General features: G+C 35.2%; 1 protein-coding gene across 1 annotated transcript in view; it reads right to left on the reverse strand.

Moving 5' to 3' along the window:
* Positions 1-19,422, reverse strand: part of KCND2 (potassium voltage-gated channel subfamily D member 2) — a 498,286-nt gene extending 478,864 nt beyond the window's left edge. The window contains exon 1 of the mRNA XM_010343790.3: positions 17,324-19,422. Within this exon, the coding sequence (XP_010342092.3) occupies positions 17,324-18,438 (1,115 nt within the window). The 5' untranslated portion in view covers positions 18,439-19,422. The remainder of the gene's footprint in view (positions 1-17,323) is intronic.
* Positions 19,423-19,436: the final 14 nt, after the last annotated feature.

Genomic DNA, 19,436 nt, shown 5'->3' on the forward strand with positions numbered 1-19,436 from the left:
ATAGTTGACTTTTACTCTTTTCAACTCAAGGAAACAATTGGTCATTTCAGAGCCTTAAATAGGACTTCACAAATTTTCTATCACAAACCACATTGCCATGTATGTACCTATGCAACAATCCTTCATGATCTGCACATGAACCCCAGAACCTAAAGTACAATTAAAAAAATAAAGTGGTGGGACCCCCCCACCCCCGCCAAAAAACAAACATACAAATACGTATTTTTAACTGCATCCAGGCTCTGTAGAATCAGTCAGTGTGAAGAGTCAGGATTTAAAGTCACAGTTCTTTGGTTTAAAATCCCAGATCTGTACCTAACTTAATCCCTTTTATTTGTATCTTTCTTCATAGTGCCATGTATACTGTCCAGCACAGAAACAATCAGCAAACTGAGTCAACTGAAATCTGGATTCTGTGTTTACCTGGTATGCTTTGTATATGACTGTACATTTGTTGTTCAATGTTTCTGGACATCGTAGCTGTTTGTTTCTGCTAAACAATTGCATGCAAGTTGTTAAATTCTATTCAACCTAATATACACCAATTTTACAAATGGTTAACAATTAATAATCTTAATGATGGCAAAAGATAGTCACAGAGTATAGGACTACAGACGTAGAGTAATGCCATGTCAAATATCCCAGATTACTTGGGGGCTCAAGTGTTAAGACCACAAAACAAAGTTCAAATGCCATCTAATGCAATCTGTTATATCTTCCTGCTAAAATTATACTTCCATCTTCATAAATGAATCAAATGTCTATGCATAAAGATATTTTTTCATTTATTCTTTCATTTATTTCACCAGTATTTATTGACCAATTATGATGGGCAAAATACTTAAGTAAAAATACAAATGTAAGAGTAAATATTATTTTTAAATGAATTATTTGTGCTGCAATGACTACTTTCAAATTCTTTCATAGTAGAATTTATTAAGATTCAAAAAATGACAACTGATTTCAGATTTTTGTTCAGTCAATATTCAAAATATATTTGATTGCCAAATAAATCTACTTACTGTGCCCAGAATACACTCTTCATTTTTCTGCCACTGAGATTTTGCTTATGTCAAGTAAGAAAATTCTCTTCTATCCCCAACCTATGGATAACAGCACTAATTGGTCATGGCACCCATTACTGGTGACCCTATATATGCCTAAGAATTCTTCTCATTAGCCACATCAGGAAGCATCCAAATTCTAATAAAGTTAGCATGTAAGAAATATGTATACACACACACACACACACACACACACACACACACACTCACACACGTGTAGCTCTTAATGTACAGGATATTGAGTAATGTGCCAGCTAGACAATATTCTATGTCTAATGATTTTCCATTATATTTGGAAATATCCTCCAAGTGGCTATTGCTTCTGCTTATTGTTCATAAAAACCAAGGGTATAATATTTTGTGATGACATAAAGCTGGAAATTATTGTTTCAAATTCATAAGAATGGTCCGGGACAGAGATGTATAGCTATAAGCCAAGAGCATAGAGATGAGAAAAGTGGCACAGAAATATAGGGGATTTCTTCCAATAGTGAAAGAGCATGAATAAGGATTTGGAACACAGTTTTGCAGAGGAATGAATCAGCATATCAAAAAAGTCTCAAAATTCTAAGTTTACTTAATGTATAATTATTTTAATGTAGCTTGACCTGAAGACTTTGCTTCTGTTGGAATTTTACTTCTGTATGTAGGTAGTTGTATGTCAGAGGATATGTGCTTGAAGAAGTAGCTAGAAAGGATTATGAGTAATATAAATTTCTAAAATTGAATGGACCTTTAAACTCTACAGTAAAAATAAAAAAAAAATCTCTATTTGGCATCTATGATCTGCAAAGCAATGTTATAGGCATTGTTTAAAAACATCTGTGGGGGAGATTTAGCTAAAGTTTGAAGTTCTGTGAAGAGAGAACTTTGTCAGCAGGCATTATGAGGCACATTCAGATCAAGCATTAAAAAATTGTGGACTATTTTCTTATTTGGTGCCTAGGGATACTACAAATAAGCAAAAACACAATGTGAGCTTCGAAACAACTTATTAAAATTAAATTGTATGTGTATTGCTTCAGTGAAACAGATTTCCTCTAAGCCAACAAAAATAAAGGTGAACCAGAATCATAGATCCAATCAAAATAGGTCTTGGATGAAAAGTTGGAAGCCATTTTGTTTTTAATATTCCAAATTAAAAGTGCAGGTCAATGCTTCCAAGTATGGTGTGTGTGGTATCTGACTGATGTTTATGTCTGGCCTAAGGTGAAGGGAAGGAACAGCTGCTGTTCTTGGCAAACCCACTGATCATTTCTGCAGGACAGTAGGAGGACATGTTCATTTTGTGGCTCAAGTCTCAAATCTTTGGTAGAAGTGTAAGATAACTCTTACTGGGATACTTGATAAGGGACATGAAATTAAGTACATGGATTTTTTAAAATCTTCTCTAATATCCTCTCAGGACTTCTATGATCATATCATAACTTTTGACTATAGGTTTCATCTTTTTGACAAACCTGATGTTCAAAAATCCTATGACCACAAGTAATCAGACAGCCTCCTCCAATTTCAATTTCTGGCCATATTAATCTTCAGTCAGCCTTTCTTGAGACAGTTCTCATATTTCGTATTTCAATAGTCAGACTTGCTTCTCAGGCCATGTTCTATTGTTGTTTGTTCTTGGTTCTTTTTTAACTGAAGGTGTTTACTTGGTTATTTTTGGTTAGCCCTGGCTGTTTGAACTTAAACAAATTTTTAGTGGAGTACCCTTATTTTATGAGATATCCATTTTATTCAATTATTATTTAGCTCATTTCTATTATCTATCTTGCTAATGAGAACTGAAATGTGGTAAATAAGGGAGACAGTCATTGGACAGCATGAAAATATAACACAGCTTACATACATGGGATGCTGCCTGTTATAGAATAGGGACCCCAAAGTGTATACTCTATTCTTTGTCCCATTATAAAAATCAAATTATTTCCTTACCCCTGTGACCCTCCTCTCTTTCTATCCACCCTCTACCCCTGCTTTCCTCTTTCTGTCCATATATACTCTGTTAAGGAAGAGAGGCCTTACGTGTGGTTTATAAGATTCTTCTCCATCTGATTGGGGATAAACCTGCATCATCTAACCTTATGTCAAACCAAGATTTCAAACCTATCACATCAGGGCCTCCTGATCTTGACTAAGTAACATTTGCAAATCAAAACTACATTGAGATACCATCTCACACCAGTTAGAATGGCGATCATTAAAAAATCTGGAGACAACAGATGCTGGAGAGGGTGTGGAGAAATAGGAACAGTTTTACACTGTTGGTGGGAGTGTAAATTAGTTCAACCATTGTGGAAGACAGTGTGGCAATTCCTTAATGACCTAAAAATAGAAATCCCATTTGACCCAGTGATCCCATTACTGGGTATATATCCAAAGGATTATAAATCATTCTACTATAAGGACACATGCACACAAATGTTCATTGCAGCACTGTTTACAATAGCAAAGACCTGAAACCAACCCAAATGCCCATCGAAGATAGACTGGACAGGGAAAATGTGGTACATACACACCATGGAATATTATGCAGCCATCAAAAACGATGCGTTTGTGTCCTTTGTTGGGACATGGATGAACCTGGAAACCATCATTCTCAGCAAACTGACACAAGAACAGAAAATCAAACACTGCATGTTCTCACTCATAGGCGGGTGTTGAACAATGAGAACACACAGACATGGAGAGGGGAGCACTACACACTGGGGTCCATTTGGGGGAAATAGGGGAGGGATGCAGGGTGGGGAGGTGGGGAGAGATAGCATGGGGAGAAATGACAGACATAGCTGAGGGGAAGGAAGGCAGCAAATCACACTGCCATGTGTGTACATATGCAACAATCTTGCATGTTGTTCACATGTACCCCAAAACCTAAAATGCAATTAAAACAACAACAATAACAACAAACATTTGGGTTTGCATGAAGTTATGTTAATAAGGACTTCTATGATCATAACTTTTGACTATAGGTTTCACCTTTTTACCAAACCTGATGTTCAAAAATCCTGTAACCACAACTAATCAGACAGCCTCCTCCAATTTCAATTTCTGGCCATATTAATATTCAGTCAGCCTTTCTTGAGACAGTTATCATTGCACCTAGACCTTATGAGAAAAAAAGCTTATTATATATTTCATATATCTATAAAGAAAGAACGTGAAATCATCTTGGACAAGCTAAAGTCCATGAAAAGCCAATTAAAAATCTTAACATGAAATCAGCCATTCAGTGGATTTTTACATAAAACTTCCCTTATGCTCAATTATAATCTAAGAATCCACCAGTAATTTGTTTTCTATCTTTAGGTCCTGCACATTTGAAATCCCTTACATGCGATTAAAAATTATCTCCTTTGGAAAGTAAATCCTTTCAAATCAACTTCTGTTTATATAAAAGAAAAAAGAGTAAAAGGAGAAAAAACATTTTCCCAAAGTATATTCCAGTTTCATGAGATTTAGAATGTCTTCATACTTTGTGCTTTCTTATTTTTCATACATAAGCTTCTTCTTTGTTCAGAGGCTTTTATCTAATTCAATTTTCTTCACTTTTATTATGACCAATTGGTCCATTATCTTGTGCTTCTGCTAAGGAAAGCTCAGCCTACCTAACCTTGACAATGTTACAAAATCAGTAGCTTTAAGAGCTCACAATCCTAAATTTCCAAAAAGAAGCAACTGTATTTTCTTTAGTCCAGTTGGTCTCCAAAACACTATGACTAATGGTTGTTATCTCTGAAACCTTACACCTTAGCAGATGATAAGATACAGCATTTGCAATAAACCACTGGTTTATTATCTGTATTCAAGACTTCTGATTTTCTAACTATAATAGCTAACAAAACTGAAAACAAGCACTTTAGCTACTAGATCATAATTTTTAATGTTTTTTTTTGTTGTTGTTGTTGTTGGGACAGTTTTGCTCTGTCACCCAGGCTGGAGTACAGGTGCGATTTCAGCTCACTGCAATCTCTGCCTCCCAGGTTCAAGTGATTCTCCTAATTTAGCCTCTCAAGTAGCTGGGATTACAGGCGCACTCCACCACACCTGAATATTTTTAGTAGAGATGGTATTTCACTATGCTGGCTAGGCTGGTCTTGAGCTCCTGATCTCAAGTAATCCACCCACCTCTTGAAGTGCTGGGATTATAGGAGTGAGAGACCACTCTGAACCTTAAATGGTTTGTTTTTACCTCTACTCAAACTTCTAGCTCAAGTTAAAATAGGATGATAATGTTAGAAATAGGCTGAGCAGGGATTCTTCAGTGGTTGTTAAACGCAGTATTAGAATTGAAAATGCTGACATCATGGTTCCCACCTCCAAAGCCTATTTATATTGTTTTAGGTGAAGCCCCAGAATATTTATTTTTAATAAGTATTCCAGGTAATCCTAATCCTGATGATTCTCAGCCTATATTAAGAAACATCACTCTAGATTTAATAAACTCTATATATGAATCTCCCCATCATCTGAGAGTTGCATATTTTCATCCAATTATGTATATTTCCTATGAAAACACCTTTATGTGTTTATATTATCACTTTGCTTTATAAATATTTGTATATGGTATAGCCAAATCAAAAATACTTCTAAATATTTTTAGAATATTTAAAGTACTTGTGCAGACACACTTCTTTATGTTATTAAATAACCTGCTTATAATGATTTTGTTGCAAATTTCTATTAGATAGTATGCTCTAAAAAACTCTTCATACAGATAACTTTATAGAAAATAAGATACTTTCTTTTCTTAAATAGCTATGAAACACATAATACTATACTTCCTGCTTTTCTTTGTCTGCCACGTAATTCAAAGATGATTTTATGCTCAGCAATGTTTTATTTAACATAATTTTTATTCTCCACCATTATCCATCACCTTTAATACTTGATGCTTGCTTACTCATATTGGTTTATTTGACAGTAAACTGTTTCAACTCCTCCTTGAAAACGGACAGAGTAAAAACATAATGAAGTATATAATTTCAAAACAAGTCTGTTAGGATCATAGGATTTTTATAATTTAGTAACCCAAAGTCATTAAATGTTGAATTTCTAACTTAAAAATATGTTTTGTATGGTGACTCAAAATTCAAGTTTCTAAGTAGGAAATGCCTTTTGATTTATGGTGTGTCATCAATCAACAGCTCTTCAGTAATTATTTCCTGCCTAATTGTCTATTGGTGTGATTCACTAGAGACTTTTTCTTATGCAAGGCAAATATGTACTATATCTAATATTTTTATATATTTAATAGTAATAACAATATAATAGCAATCCCTTATATAGAAACCATTTTTTTTTAATTATACTTTAGGTTCTGGGGTACCTATGCTGATCATGCAGGATTGTTGCATATACATACTTGGCAAGGTGGTTTGCTTCCTCCATCCCCCCCAACACCTGTAACTGAAATTTCTCCCCATATTATCCCTCCCAGCCTCTCCACCCCTAGCTGTCCCTCTCTTACACCCCCAGCGACCCCATTGTGTAATGTATAGCACCTATTTGTAATGTTCTTGTGCAAAATGAAATTTAAAATGGCCTTTTCTATCTCCCGCATGCCCAGATCTTTAAAAAATATTATCATCAATAGTTTATGTCTTCCCAGAAAAATAAGAGGAACATGTATCTATATATCAACACATGCATGTGTATATACTATTTACACTTCTATACATTTTGTATTGACCTATATGTGTGTGCTTCCCAAAATGCATATTTGAGTACACATTACACATTCACACGTATTTTAGTAATATTAAAACAATATGTACCAATCCAAAAATTGTGAAATACTGCAGAAAATAATAAAGAAAACAGAAGTAAAAGGAGCATGAGTGGTCTACCAAGTGATTTCTTAATTTATTCAAAGTTTTTGCTTTGAATAGGGTATTTCAGAACATATTGCCAACTCTTGCTACTTGACGGAAAAATTCTCCCTTTAATTTTTTAAAAATAAAATAATCGTACCTTTCATTTAGATAACTATGAATGTATTTGGACTCTTTCCATAAAAATAATAAAATTCTCTGCAAAATTGATAGGCACTTTACTTATCACTACTCTAGGATCATGCCAACCCTGAATAAAGTGAATAAAGTGTACTATTTCCACAAAAAAGCGTAGATAGCCATTTTCTAAACTACATTCTTTTTCTCTGTAATAGGATATTTACTGTGTTTTCTTCTGAGATTTTGCATCAAATTAATAAAATTTTAAATCCAAAAGCAGAAATTATATACTAAAAAAAAAAAAATAGCAGACAACAGATCAACATGTGTACTTCTAAATTAATTATGTTTTTCAAAACAACTGCCCTTTATTGCAAACATTTAAAAAATGCAAGGCAAACTATAAAGGATTAGAAATAATATTTATTTGATTTTCAATAACTAAGAACATATTGAAATGAAAGTAATTTCTTTTTGACATCTATTCTTATATACTATTTCACAATAAGGTATCCTCTTGTGAATGTCTATGAGATGTTTTGAAATTAGTGCATTTGTTTCTAACTATACTAATGTTCTAATAAAATAGACAATATGAACAGAAAGACTGTTAACACTTTCTTGATTTTATATATTTGCAAAAAGTAATATAACATTTTACAAAATACAATAAAGTATCTGAAAACCAATTGACTGTCAACATCAATTCTCATACCTAATTTCACAAGAATAAACTAGTCTTGTGAGAGATTTTCAGGTTTGATGTTTTCTGTATTATTGGCTCCTATATGTTTGGCCTTGAATTTGAACACAAAGCTGAAGATAATAAAATATTCTGTATTGTGAAAATATAAATACAGTGTTATTACCAGAGTAAATATTTTCAGGTTGAAAAACTAAAAAGAATCCAATGACAAATCACTGAGTTTAATAAAATGCAAGTTAAAACTGCTACACTTTATTTCTTATCTCAGAAAGATCACAGTAAAGGTAATATCAGTGGAACAATATTCTTAATTTCCTGTTATTTACTACATGAATTTGTTTATCTTTGTTACTAGTTCATAGTCTCTCATTAGTTTAAAAATTATAAATAAAATACAAAGTCATCATCAGAGTCGTAACTACAATATGGGGAAACGTTTAGACCTGCACATATACTGCTTGGTGATACTGCTTTGTTATGTTTTTAATATTTTGTTTAATGGTGGGGATAGATATAAAATAGAGAAAGAAATATAATGGGGGAACCCTCCAGTATAGAGTGCTGTAAAGAACACTGGACTTCAAATGATCCTCCAGAAATCTAGCTTAGGTTCTTCTACTAAGCAGACCCTGTAAATTTCATTACTACACTCCACCTTAGTTTCTTCAAATATAACTGAGAAGTTTTTATAAAATGATTTCTAAGGAGCCCAGCAAGTCAAAATTCCATGATTTTAATACTTTTGGACCAAAGCAAAAAATCAAACAGTAGGAAGAGTCTGTAGGGCATATTCCTTCCTGATTCAATTTCTTGTCTAATGTGCATTATTAGGTTGATCTAATTTAGAAAAATACAAAAACATCTCATTTGGTACAATTTTGACATATTCTCATAAGTTTGAATGTGCTATATGAAACAATATGGAGAAGAATTTCATTTTTCCAAAGTGCTCTAAGACGGTATATGGTTAGGCAGCCTTAATTTCTACAGCATGATGAAAGGAACACCAGCAAAAGGTTGTGGGGGGGCAGGGAGAGAGAGAGAGAGAGACAGAGAGAGAGAGACAGACAGAGAGAGAGAATGTGTGCGCGTGTGTATGTGTGTGTGTATGCGTGCGTGTGTGTGTGTGTGTGTGTGTGTGTGTGTGTGTGTGAACTTGCTTCATCAGGAAATAGGCCTCTGGAAATAACTTTGGGTAAGATGCAGAATTATCTGGAGGGCAAATGTCTTCATGGAAACAGCATGCCAAAGTGAGATGCCACACTAAATTCCTTTAGATTCAAAAACTATTTCACAATTTGTTTATCTGGAAAGCACACACTTTTTTTTTTTTTTTGTATTTTTATGATGTTAATCCAATTTTTGTTTCTTTAAACCTGAGTACTCCCAATTATCCATTCATGGTTATATTTTATTCTTCAGCATGGTGATTCTTATCAAAGCATTGCTTCTACAAGTTTTCATTATACATCTGCTATAAACATGGTGTCAATTTAATTTGTGTTGAAAAACATATATCCCTATGACAATCTTCACAGATTTTAAGACATGTAAAGCATTTTGTCTTTCAGGCTTATAAAACTAACAAAACACCTGGAGAAGATATATATGTACTTACTGCAAAGTGACACAAAAGGAATGAAAATCCTTTAAATAGAATTTGAAATGCATGTAATATTCTTGAACACTAATATTAGAATTGACAACTGTAAGTATGCAAATCTATATTCAAAATAAATAATTATCTGTATCAGTTCCCAAATAATTCCATATCCATTGAGCACCAGCCTTGTCTTTTCAGCTAAAATATGGAATTCAGTTTCATTTGAACTAGTTTCATTTGTATCATCAGTAAGGTAAATATAACAAACTAATGAAGGATGAACATGAATTTATGGTAAATAAGTTAAATTTAAAGTGACCATTTAAAAGTGCCTTAGATGTTTTAGAGCATGTGCTCCTTTTCATACAGAGATCACATCCTGTCTCTACCATGCTCACAACTCTCTAATGGTTCCCCTTTTCATCTTAGATGAAATCAGAAATCTTTACTGTGGTCTATAATATCCTACATTGTCTAGACCTAACTACTTTTCAGATTCCATTTGATTCTAAGCCCCTTGACTCCTTTGCTTCTATTACAGGGACATTAGATAGAATTTATGAAACCTCATCCTACCTTGACATCTTTGTACTTTTTTTCTCTCTTGCTCTAATGTTCTTCATCCAGATAGTCAGAAAATCACTTCATCCCTTCAATCAGCCAATAGCTTAAATGCCACCCCTTTGGAAAAGCCTTGTTTGTCTCCTATGCAAAATAGTAGGCTTGTTATCCAGATTTATTTTGTTAATAGCACTCATCTCTGCATAGCATTATATATTTACATGTTTATTTCTGACTCTTCCACTATTTGGTTCTAAATAGTTCTTAAGGTGAGGAAATTGACCGTTGTGCTTACTACTGTGGTCAGACAGGTAGCAAGTGATCAATAAAGGTCTGTTACATTGAATTGAACTCTGTGAGCCAATGTTTGATTCCCTGAAAGTTTATGTTACTGGTATTACTTTGGGTTTCCAACAGCACTATTACTGGTATTATTAAAACTAAAGAAAATGAAGAAGATGGAAGAATTAGGTCCACATAAAAGCAAAAAAAGACAAGACCTTTTACTTTCAGGACAAAATCTTCCCATTCTATTTGACATTACCTCAACTGTCATCCTACTCTTTCAATGTTATTTTTTTCTCATTATTAACCTCTAGTAACTCATTCCCTACTCCCCCTACACTTTTTGTGATTTAGATCATCATTACATAACAGACTTGTCAAAATTCCCAAGGCAAAATGGATGGCACTACGCTAGAATATATACCTACATTTATCTTTACATTTTATATATCTGCCTTTTAATTCCTTAGAATGTTAACATTTTCCTGACAGAAATTACATTGAACTTTTCCTGACAGAAATTGCATCTATCCCTTCTGTCATTTACAGACAATATTTTTCCTATTTTTCAACAATTCTATTTTATGCATAAATGAGAAAACCTGGGGGGAAAAAGTTCGAGCTTGTGTTACTGAGTAAGAGAGAACACCTTTCTTGTGATGAAGTGTCATCAAAGTATCTTTTGACCATGGACTCTTTAATGTATTTATATTTAAGTAAGAAACTGAGCTTTCAAGAGAAGGCAGTATATTTCTATATTGATTCACTTATATCATAAAGTATTTCCATATGTCTCCCAGAGGCATCTGAAATTTACCTGGCTTTTACCAGAAAGCAAACTGATCAAAAAAATGGCAATTAACAGTCATTAATTCTAACTTTTGCAGAATAATTAGTTATGGATAAAAAAGTCGAGGACTCACAGCCCTTCCCAGTTAAAAAGAGAAAAATTAAAAGGGTAGATTTGGCAGGCCAGAGGGCAAAATGTTTAAATAACAAATTCAGATACTTTCAACATTGAACAAAGCAAAATAAATTGGCCTAGAGTAGCAGACTATTGCTAATATTGAGATGGCACAGCTCCATGTCTAAGGAGCTCTCCATGATGTACAAGTGCCATCTCGCACCAGGATCAGCAACACATTAACATAGATATTTTTCTACATTTGAGCACTGAACTAGTAATAACTCCCCAGAAAGTATACACTAAAACCTCAAAAGCCTTTCAATTTAGTTAGAAAGTCAAGAGGTAAAACCATAAATTATATATAAAATGGCACTCACTAATATCAAGCATAATTCCAACTATAGATGATGTAGGCTTGCTTGAGAGGCTGAGAAGCCTTCATGGAGAAGATCAATGTAAAGCCTGGCTCTCAAAGGAGAAAACTAAAGGGCAAAACATTCAAAGAGCAGTGCAAATATGCACGAAATGGTGTTATACCTCTGGGTTTCTTTTCAGTATCAGACACTATCCCACATCATCAAATCCAGCTGCAGAAGCTAGTGGGAGAACAGTACTTACACATACATACACACACGTGTGTGTGTATCCCTGCTCAGAAAACAACATAAGACATATGGAGAATAGAAGGGAGGAAAAGGAATGAATTTATTATCACAACTCTAAAAGAAAAATTATACTTCCTTTTCAGTGAATGTTCTTTTCACCATTCATCTTTTTTTGATGAAAGAGAAGTTAAATTGTATATTGTTAATGACTTATAGGCCAACTATTTTAGGAAATTAGGACAAAATACCTGAATTTCTTTTTTTTTACCATCAGGCCAGGTAAAAGACTCACTTTTGAGCAGTTTGCCCCCAAATGGCCTTAAAGTTCACTGGATGAGAACACAACATTATATATATCAGATGGGCACCATCATGATAAATCTCAGTGCTGTGTGAATAAATGCAGAGCCAGTAGTAATATTGAAGAATGTAGAGAGAGTGATTCACATCAATAGAACTAAGAGAGAAATGCATTATATTAATGGAATAAAGAGCAAATGTATTTCTTCTCTTATCCCTGTATAATCAGCAACAGTCACTAGATAATTATTATAACAAATTTCTAGATAATGTTTTAGAGCCTTCAGAAGAAAATGAGTATAAAAGTGAAATTTCAAAAAATATTGCTGCTATTTAATTATGTAGCTTTGGACAAACTACACAATTCTTACATGTATAAAATTATGAAATTTAAACATATTACGGGTCACTTTCTTCCACCAGGAGTGTAGAGATCAGATAATAAGAAATTTGAACTTCAGTGACTTATTTTCAAAGACGACAATAATTGAGAGGAATGTTCAGAAGTAAATGATGTAAATATAAAGACAGTTTTTCAATAGTCTAAAGCGAAATTAAAAATAAAAAAGAATAGCATAACAGACCCACTGAAAATTAGAAAATAGCATCTTCTCTAGGGTACTATGTTAAAACAACACATATTATCCCTTTTCTGAAATACCTCTGTCTGGCAACCAAGTAAATGCTGAAGTACTAGAGGCTGAATTAACATACATATTTTTAAATTCTACATCAAATATTGTCTCTAATTCAAGTTATGGCTAAAACAGAATGAATACATATAAGATTTGGTTACTTGTAATTCTAAAAAGAGGAATTCAAACCACATTTCTCTACATTTCTTTAAAAGTTCATTTTCAACTCCCATCAACTAACATTTTCTATAAAGAACGTTACAAAAATATGTCATAGTATGTCAAAATAAAAATAGTTGTTACTCATAGTATGGCTCTTTACCAGAAAGATAAATTTTGGTACTTCCTACCTTTTAAAGAGTTTTATATTAATGCATTGGCAAATTTTATGTATAGATCTTGGCACAAAGGAAGATAAGTTCACCCATTTCACTAACAGCTGGGCAAACTTTGAGCCTCTACATAAATGATTCTGCAAGATATACTCCTGACATTACCCAAAGCTATATAATCACAGTAGTAACAGGTAGCAGAATGGTATTTAAAAGTTTATCCTTCTCTTTAACAATATATAACATAATATCATTATGTAGCATAGATATGATCATATATATGCATATGATAATTCATTTCCAAGTATGCCATTCTTAAAAAAAGGAATTTTTCTGATACATTGCTAAAGGAATTTTCCTGATACATTCACTTAAAGAAAATTTAATTGAATTTTTTTTTTTACTTTTTTTTGTTTCTTAAAATTAAGAATTCATCAAACACACAAAAATTGAAACGTAATAGACAATTATACTAAGCTTTCTGGCAGCAAAGATATAACTATGGTAACACTACCATAGTTGTTTTAGATAAATATACAATATAAATTAAAATTTTACTTTCAGAAATTTGTTCTGAAATTAAATTTATGTAGTTAAAAGTACAAAATTTATCTCTAAGCATAATCTTTACAGAAATGTCATGTAGTAACTTTCCCATATTAAAAACTTTGATGAAAACAACTTTGTTTTAAAATTAAAGTGATATGGACTATGGAAATGACACTTCTGAAATTCTTAAGTTTTATATTATGAGTAATATGATTGCTTCTTTTAAAAAATTGTCAGAATGGGTAATAATCAAGATCAAGAATGCAAATATTAATATTACTTAACATAATAATACCTCTTCAAATTATTCAATATGCCACTTCTAATTTCCAAATCATGTATATGAGGTGCAATGGTAATCTGAAGCTCGAAGCTGTTTAGTACATTTTTACAAAATAGTTTTTGATTATTGCTGAACATTTAGAAATTTCCTAAGTTTAGTAAGATTTGAGTACTACCATCTAAATGAAAAATAACAACTGGATGTTATTTTCTGAAGGACTTTAGGACAAAAGAGGAGTTCCAGGATTTTTTCTACTAAGGCAATTGATGGCAGTAACTAGAGTTTCCATTATGGAAAGGGGAGCCAGGTGCTTAAAAGGATGATTCAGGGACCTGTGAAATATGCTCAGAAAGAAGGGATGACAGGGAGGGACAGATCTACCTGGCTACGTGATCTGAACACTTTAAAAAAAATCTGACATTTTTTCATTAATTTTTTTAAAACTGTACTTTCTATGTTTCCTACTTTAGTAGGAAATGAAGTAGCCGGAAAACCATTTTTTAAATTATTCATTTTTCTGATAGATTAAATGATGAGCTATATAGTAAACACAGTCAAGTTATAGTCTAATGATATATTTGATATTTCAAGGAGCAAATAAAATGGTTATTAGTTCTAAGATAGACACACTCAGTTCTTCAGATCAAAAAAACAACTGAACATTGTTTAAAATAATCAAGAAGCCACAGATGATTCAGCCAGTCCTCAATGGCAAAGCTCTTGGTTATTTATTCTCATGTAGATAATGTTTATATGAGCTGAAACTTCTGGTAATCACTGTTTACAACCACGTTTTCACATCTATTATCATTAATTGATGAACATTTAGCTCCATAAAAAGGGCTCAGATAATATAATGGAAAAACTCTTGATAATCATTTAGACATAGTTGGCTTTTAGCTTCAACTATTATTTCCCAGAAAGTTTACACCTTAAACTTCATTCTCCAAGCATAGAACTACAGCCTAAATGATACAGTTTGGTAATGGCTTTTGTTGAATATTTTGTATTATTAAATAACTGTTGAGTCACAAAGATGGCACCAGAAAGGCGGGGCTTATAAGAATCTATGTCTTCAGGGTACAGTACAAAATAAGTATATTTTTAGGAGAAATTAAAGACATTTTCCTATGAAATACTGTTATATTATAAAACATATGATTTGTCAGTTGTCCATATATGTTTTCATTTTGATTACATCGACATTTTCACATCTTAAAAGTATGACTACCATATTCCATCAGGATCATTAAATAGCTTAACTTCCCAAAAATTAAAGTGTTCAACTTCAATGAAGCTAAGTCTTTAAAGTAACTCCGACTTAGCTTCCTAGTTCTGAGAAACTGTGTGTATTTAATGCTTCTAATCCACTTACCTATGGAACATGTGAACTAAATCCACTGCATAGATTTTACTCAGGCATTATGAACCAATCTCTTAAATTATTTCAAAAAATAAGTGCTTTGAAGTATTTTATTTACATAATAAAAAATTGTCACTAATGTTGAATGTTTTCTCATTTTTTTCCTTGAAAGGAAAATAAGCTTCATAATAAAACAAAAAAAAAATTGGAAAGTCATTTCCAGAAACAAGTTTTAAAATAATGCTCACTTCTCAACTCCAGTATAGAAATACTAGCGACATGAAATTAGAATTCTCATCAACATTCATTTCATACCTATAGTCAATCATACAGATACTATATAGCATTGCAATGACTCACTGATACCTCATAAAAAAACACGGCCATATATACCAAATTTTTGAAGTGTATTTCATTTTCATAGTTCTCTTTTCCTATTAAAACAGAATCCTCTTTTTTTATTCATGTGTGCTTCTGATTTGATGTCCTGATAGTGATTTGTACTACCCATTTGTCCCTAATCAAGATTTCAAGCTACAAAATGACAGACAACAAAAACCTCTTTGATAAAGAATAAGCACCTACCCTGCGAAGGCATTCTGCATCATCCTTATAAACTGTCACATATTTACAAACAAGATAAAAGGGAAATATAAGAAAAAGAACATGGATTTTCACTAATTCATTTTCTAAATGTACCAGTAGGTCTTTAAAAATATATGAGACTTAATAAAAATCATAAATCATTGTATTTTTCTTTACCACAATTTCTTGTTTAACTTAGCCTAAAATTCTTCATATATAAAATATTCCATTAGTTGGCCATATGACATGAGAAATTCTGTACAACACAATATGTCTAATAAAATTAAGTCAACTTTAACCACAATGTCATTTAAAGAAGCCAATTAAATTATCCAGAAACACAAAGCTTAAAGAGTAGCCTTGGGAATAACTTTTTTCTTATAGCCATTACCAAATCCTCACTGAGCTGATTACCTATGCAAGAATAGTAGCATAAAGCTGAAAAAAGGCACTAACCTCACTCCCTAGCTTATCTAAGAACTCATAAAAGTAAAAGGCTCTAACCATTTTATTTTATTAGATTCTCTAATAAGTAAAATGCTGCTACTTTTCTGCAGTTTGATTAACATTATTAATCATTTGACTCCTTTCCTTTTTTCGACTACCTAAAAAATCTTAATTCTAGCCCTAGAAGTCTATGAAAAACAATATGAATTCAGAAATTTGTCCCTTTGGTTGTAAAACTTCATTATCCTCCCAAAAAAGAATGCCCAGAAAAATCTTAAAAGGAAATTAGGACTCCACATTTCATATTACAGCCAGCCCTGGTGACCATCAATCTTACCAGATACTGCTCTATCTTCTGTGTGTTTTTAATGGGTGTGGGCCCATTGCCTGATGGGATCTTTACATTCTAAAAAAAAAAATGTGTGGATGACAGTCTTTTGCTTCTTTTTTTGAAACTATGAACCTAGAGTTTGAAATATGTTGCAAATTTAATTCCACTGCATATTGTAGAGTTGATCAGTTTCAGCTCTGATATTCTAAAACACTGAATAACCTATCAACCTAAAGTGCATACATATGAATATGTGCATACATATAAAATACTTTGATAATTACATCTCCAATCTATGTTTTACAATGTAAAATAAGAATTATGGTTCTTAGAGGAAAAATGCACACCATAAGTATCTATTCATATGAAAACAATAGTTCAAATATACCTGGAAACTTTTCCTTTAAATGCATTAAGGCACTTTCTAGGCATTTCAATATACATTGTATACATTTGTGTCTTTATTAGGGCATAGATTTTTTTTCGTTGTCATAATATTTGTATATATTAATATAAATATTGCTAATACTTTCATATATTCAGGAATTCTAAAATTTCTTTGTATCTTTATAAATCCTTTCAGGCATCAATGCTCAACATCTGCCAGCAGTTTCTTAATACTTCAACCTGTGTTTTATACTCATTTCACAGATCCAAAGAGTTTTGCCAAACCATTTAGATAATGCTTCTTCTCTAAACTCACTTAGAAAAGAAAAATACATGATTTCCCCTGAATTATCGTATCACCTTAACGGGTCCACAATCACCCCACCCACACCCAACCTCCATCCCATTTTCCACGATGGCACTTACCCCAGTGTCGTCATCGTGACGATGGTGTACCAGAAGGCTGCCGGGATGCTGGTGAACTTGCTAGCCGAAGACCCCTTCTCAGCGTAGAACATAACGGTAGCGAAGATGATGATAGCCATGGTGAGCGAAAAAAGCAAGAAGCCCAATTCTGAGGCACAGCTCTTCAGTGTGTACCCCAGGATGCGCAGGCCTTGAGAGTGGCGGGAGAACTTGAAGATCCTGAAGACCCGGAAGACACGGAGTGTGACAAAGGCTCCGCTGACGTCTTCATTGTCTGTCATCACCAGCCCAATGTAGTAAGGTAGGATGGCCACCACGTCGATGATGCTCATGACACTACGCACAAAACGGTACCGACTGGGCGCTGCAGCCAGGCGCAGCAAGTACTCGACGGTGAAGATCATGACGCAGGCCGTGTCCAAGCAGAAGAAGGCCACGGCATACCGCTCCCCGCAGGGCAGTTCTTTAATGTGACCTGGGCTCGACCCGCACGGCACTGTCTCCACCACATTCGCGATGACAGACACGGCAATGAAAAACCCCGTGACGTAGTAGAACACCAGGGCCATCGTGCTGGTGTGAGGGTTCTCGAAGGCCCGCCAGACCCTCTGCCTTGCCGTCATGGTGGGCAACGCGCTCTCGCCCGTGGTGTCGGTATCCGCGTCGTCCTGCAGGCGCTCGGCATTCTCTCGCCTGCGATCCTTGTACTCCTCATAACAGCAGTCGCCGATGATCTCCGGGATGAGGCCAAAGAAGGCCAGTTCTTCATCGTAAGCAGAGATGCACTCGTGGCGAGGGTAGTGGAGCTTCCCAGTGCGGTAGAAATTCAGGATGTGGCGGAAGATGTCTGGGTCACGGTCAAAGAAATACTGCTGAGTCTCTGGGTGGTAGAAAAAGTCCCTCTCAGAACTGCCCAGTAGAGTGTCTGGGTAACGTTCCAGGGTGTCCTGCCACGTCTGGAAGCGGGTGCCACTCACATTCAGCACAATGAGAGCATCTTGGGTCCTTTTCCTCTCCTGCCTCGGGGGAGCCGGCATGGGTCCCGAGGCCACAGGCATCCACCCGATGGCCGCCGCCCTTGCAAAAGGCAGCCACGCTGCCACGCCCGCCGCCATGGTTCTTTGAAGAGGAGGCACGAAGGATACCGAGGCGTCTACACTGGGTCAATCGAGGCAGCCACAGTCACCCACGTCCTCCAGTCAAACAAAGTACCAGTGAGAAACGTGGTCCAGAGGGGTCACTGTGACTCCAAGGTAGGGCTCCTGGTGAAGTCACAGTTCTCAGAAGGGCAAGTTTCCCTCCAAGACAGGTATTTGCAATAATAACAACAAGATACAACGTCCTAACAATCACCCTCGACAAAACCTAGGCAAACCTCTTCCAGCAGGTGGGCCAGGTCACCCTCTGGCACAAATAAGCACACAGGTGCAGCCGTTTCTGCAAACAGGTGTCTTCGATTTCTCCCCTCGCACAGTCTGGATAATATGGGGTCAGTATGTGGAGTGTAGGATAGAGAAGACGAACGAGAGTCACCCAATATAATTCTTTCCACGAATTAGGGAACCCTTCCAACTACCCTTCTCACTCTTTCAAACCTTCCTTTCCAAGTAGCCCTTCCCGCCAAAGGAGTCTCAAAAAGGCGACCTGTTGTTGTAGCTCAGGGGATGCGGTCACAGCCGCTGCCCCACGTCTCTCTTTGGGGGTCCAGCTGCTGCCTCTACTCCTCGGGCTGTATTTGCAGAGATTGAGGTGATGTGCCAAGGGGCACGGTGGGGGGCGTTAACGGATCCTCCTCCCCCACGACTACAAACACCCTCTGTGTCTGCCAAAAGCGTTCGCCCAATCGCCCCTTCACTCTCTTTTCAAGTTCAGCTCAGGTGCAGTGTGACAGTTACAGAGCCCAGGAGCTGGCAGCCGCCGCCGCCGTGGCGGCAGCAGCATCTGCCTCCGCGCGGAACGCGCCGCGCCCGCGGTACATACCTGGCCAAGCGCGCGCCGGGGCTGAGTTGCAAAGAGACTTTCTCCTCGCCGTGCACCCGGAAAGGGAAGAGGAGAGAACGCAGCTCGCGAGCAGCTGAATCCGATGCGCCGAGGGAGCATAAATAAAGCTCAA

Source organism: Saimiri boliviensis, chromosome 10 (assembly GCF_048565385.1).
Source record: "Saimiri boliviensis isolate mSaiBol1 chromosome 10, mSaiBol1.pri, whole genome shotgun sequence".
Classification (NCBI taxonomy): Eukaryota; Metazoa; Chordata; class Mammalia; order Primates; family Cebidae; genus Saimiri; species Saimiri boliviensis.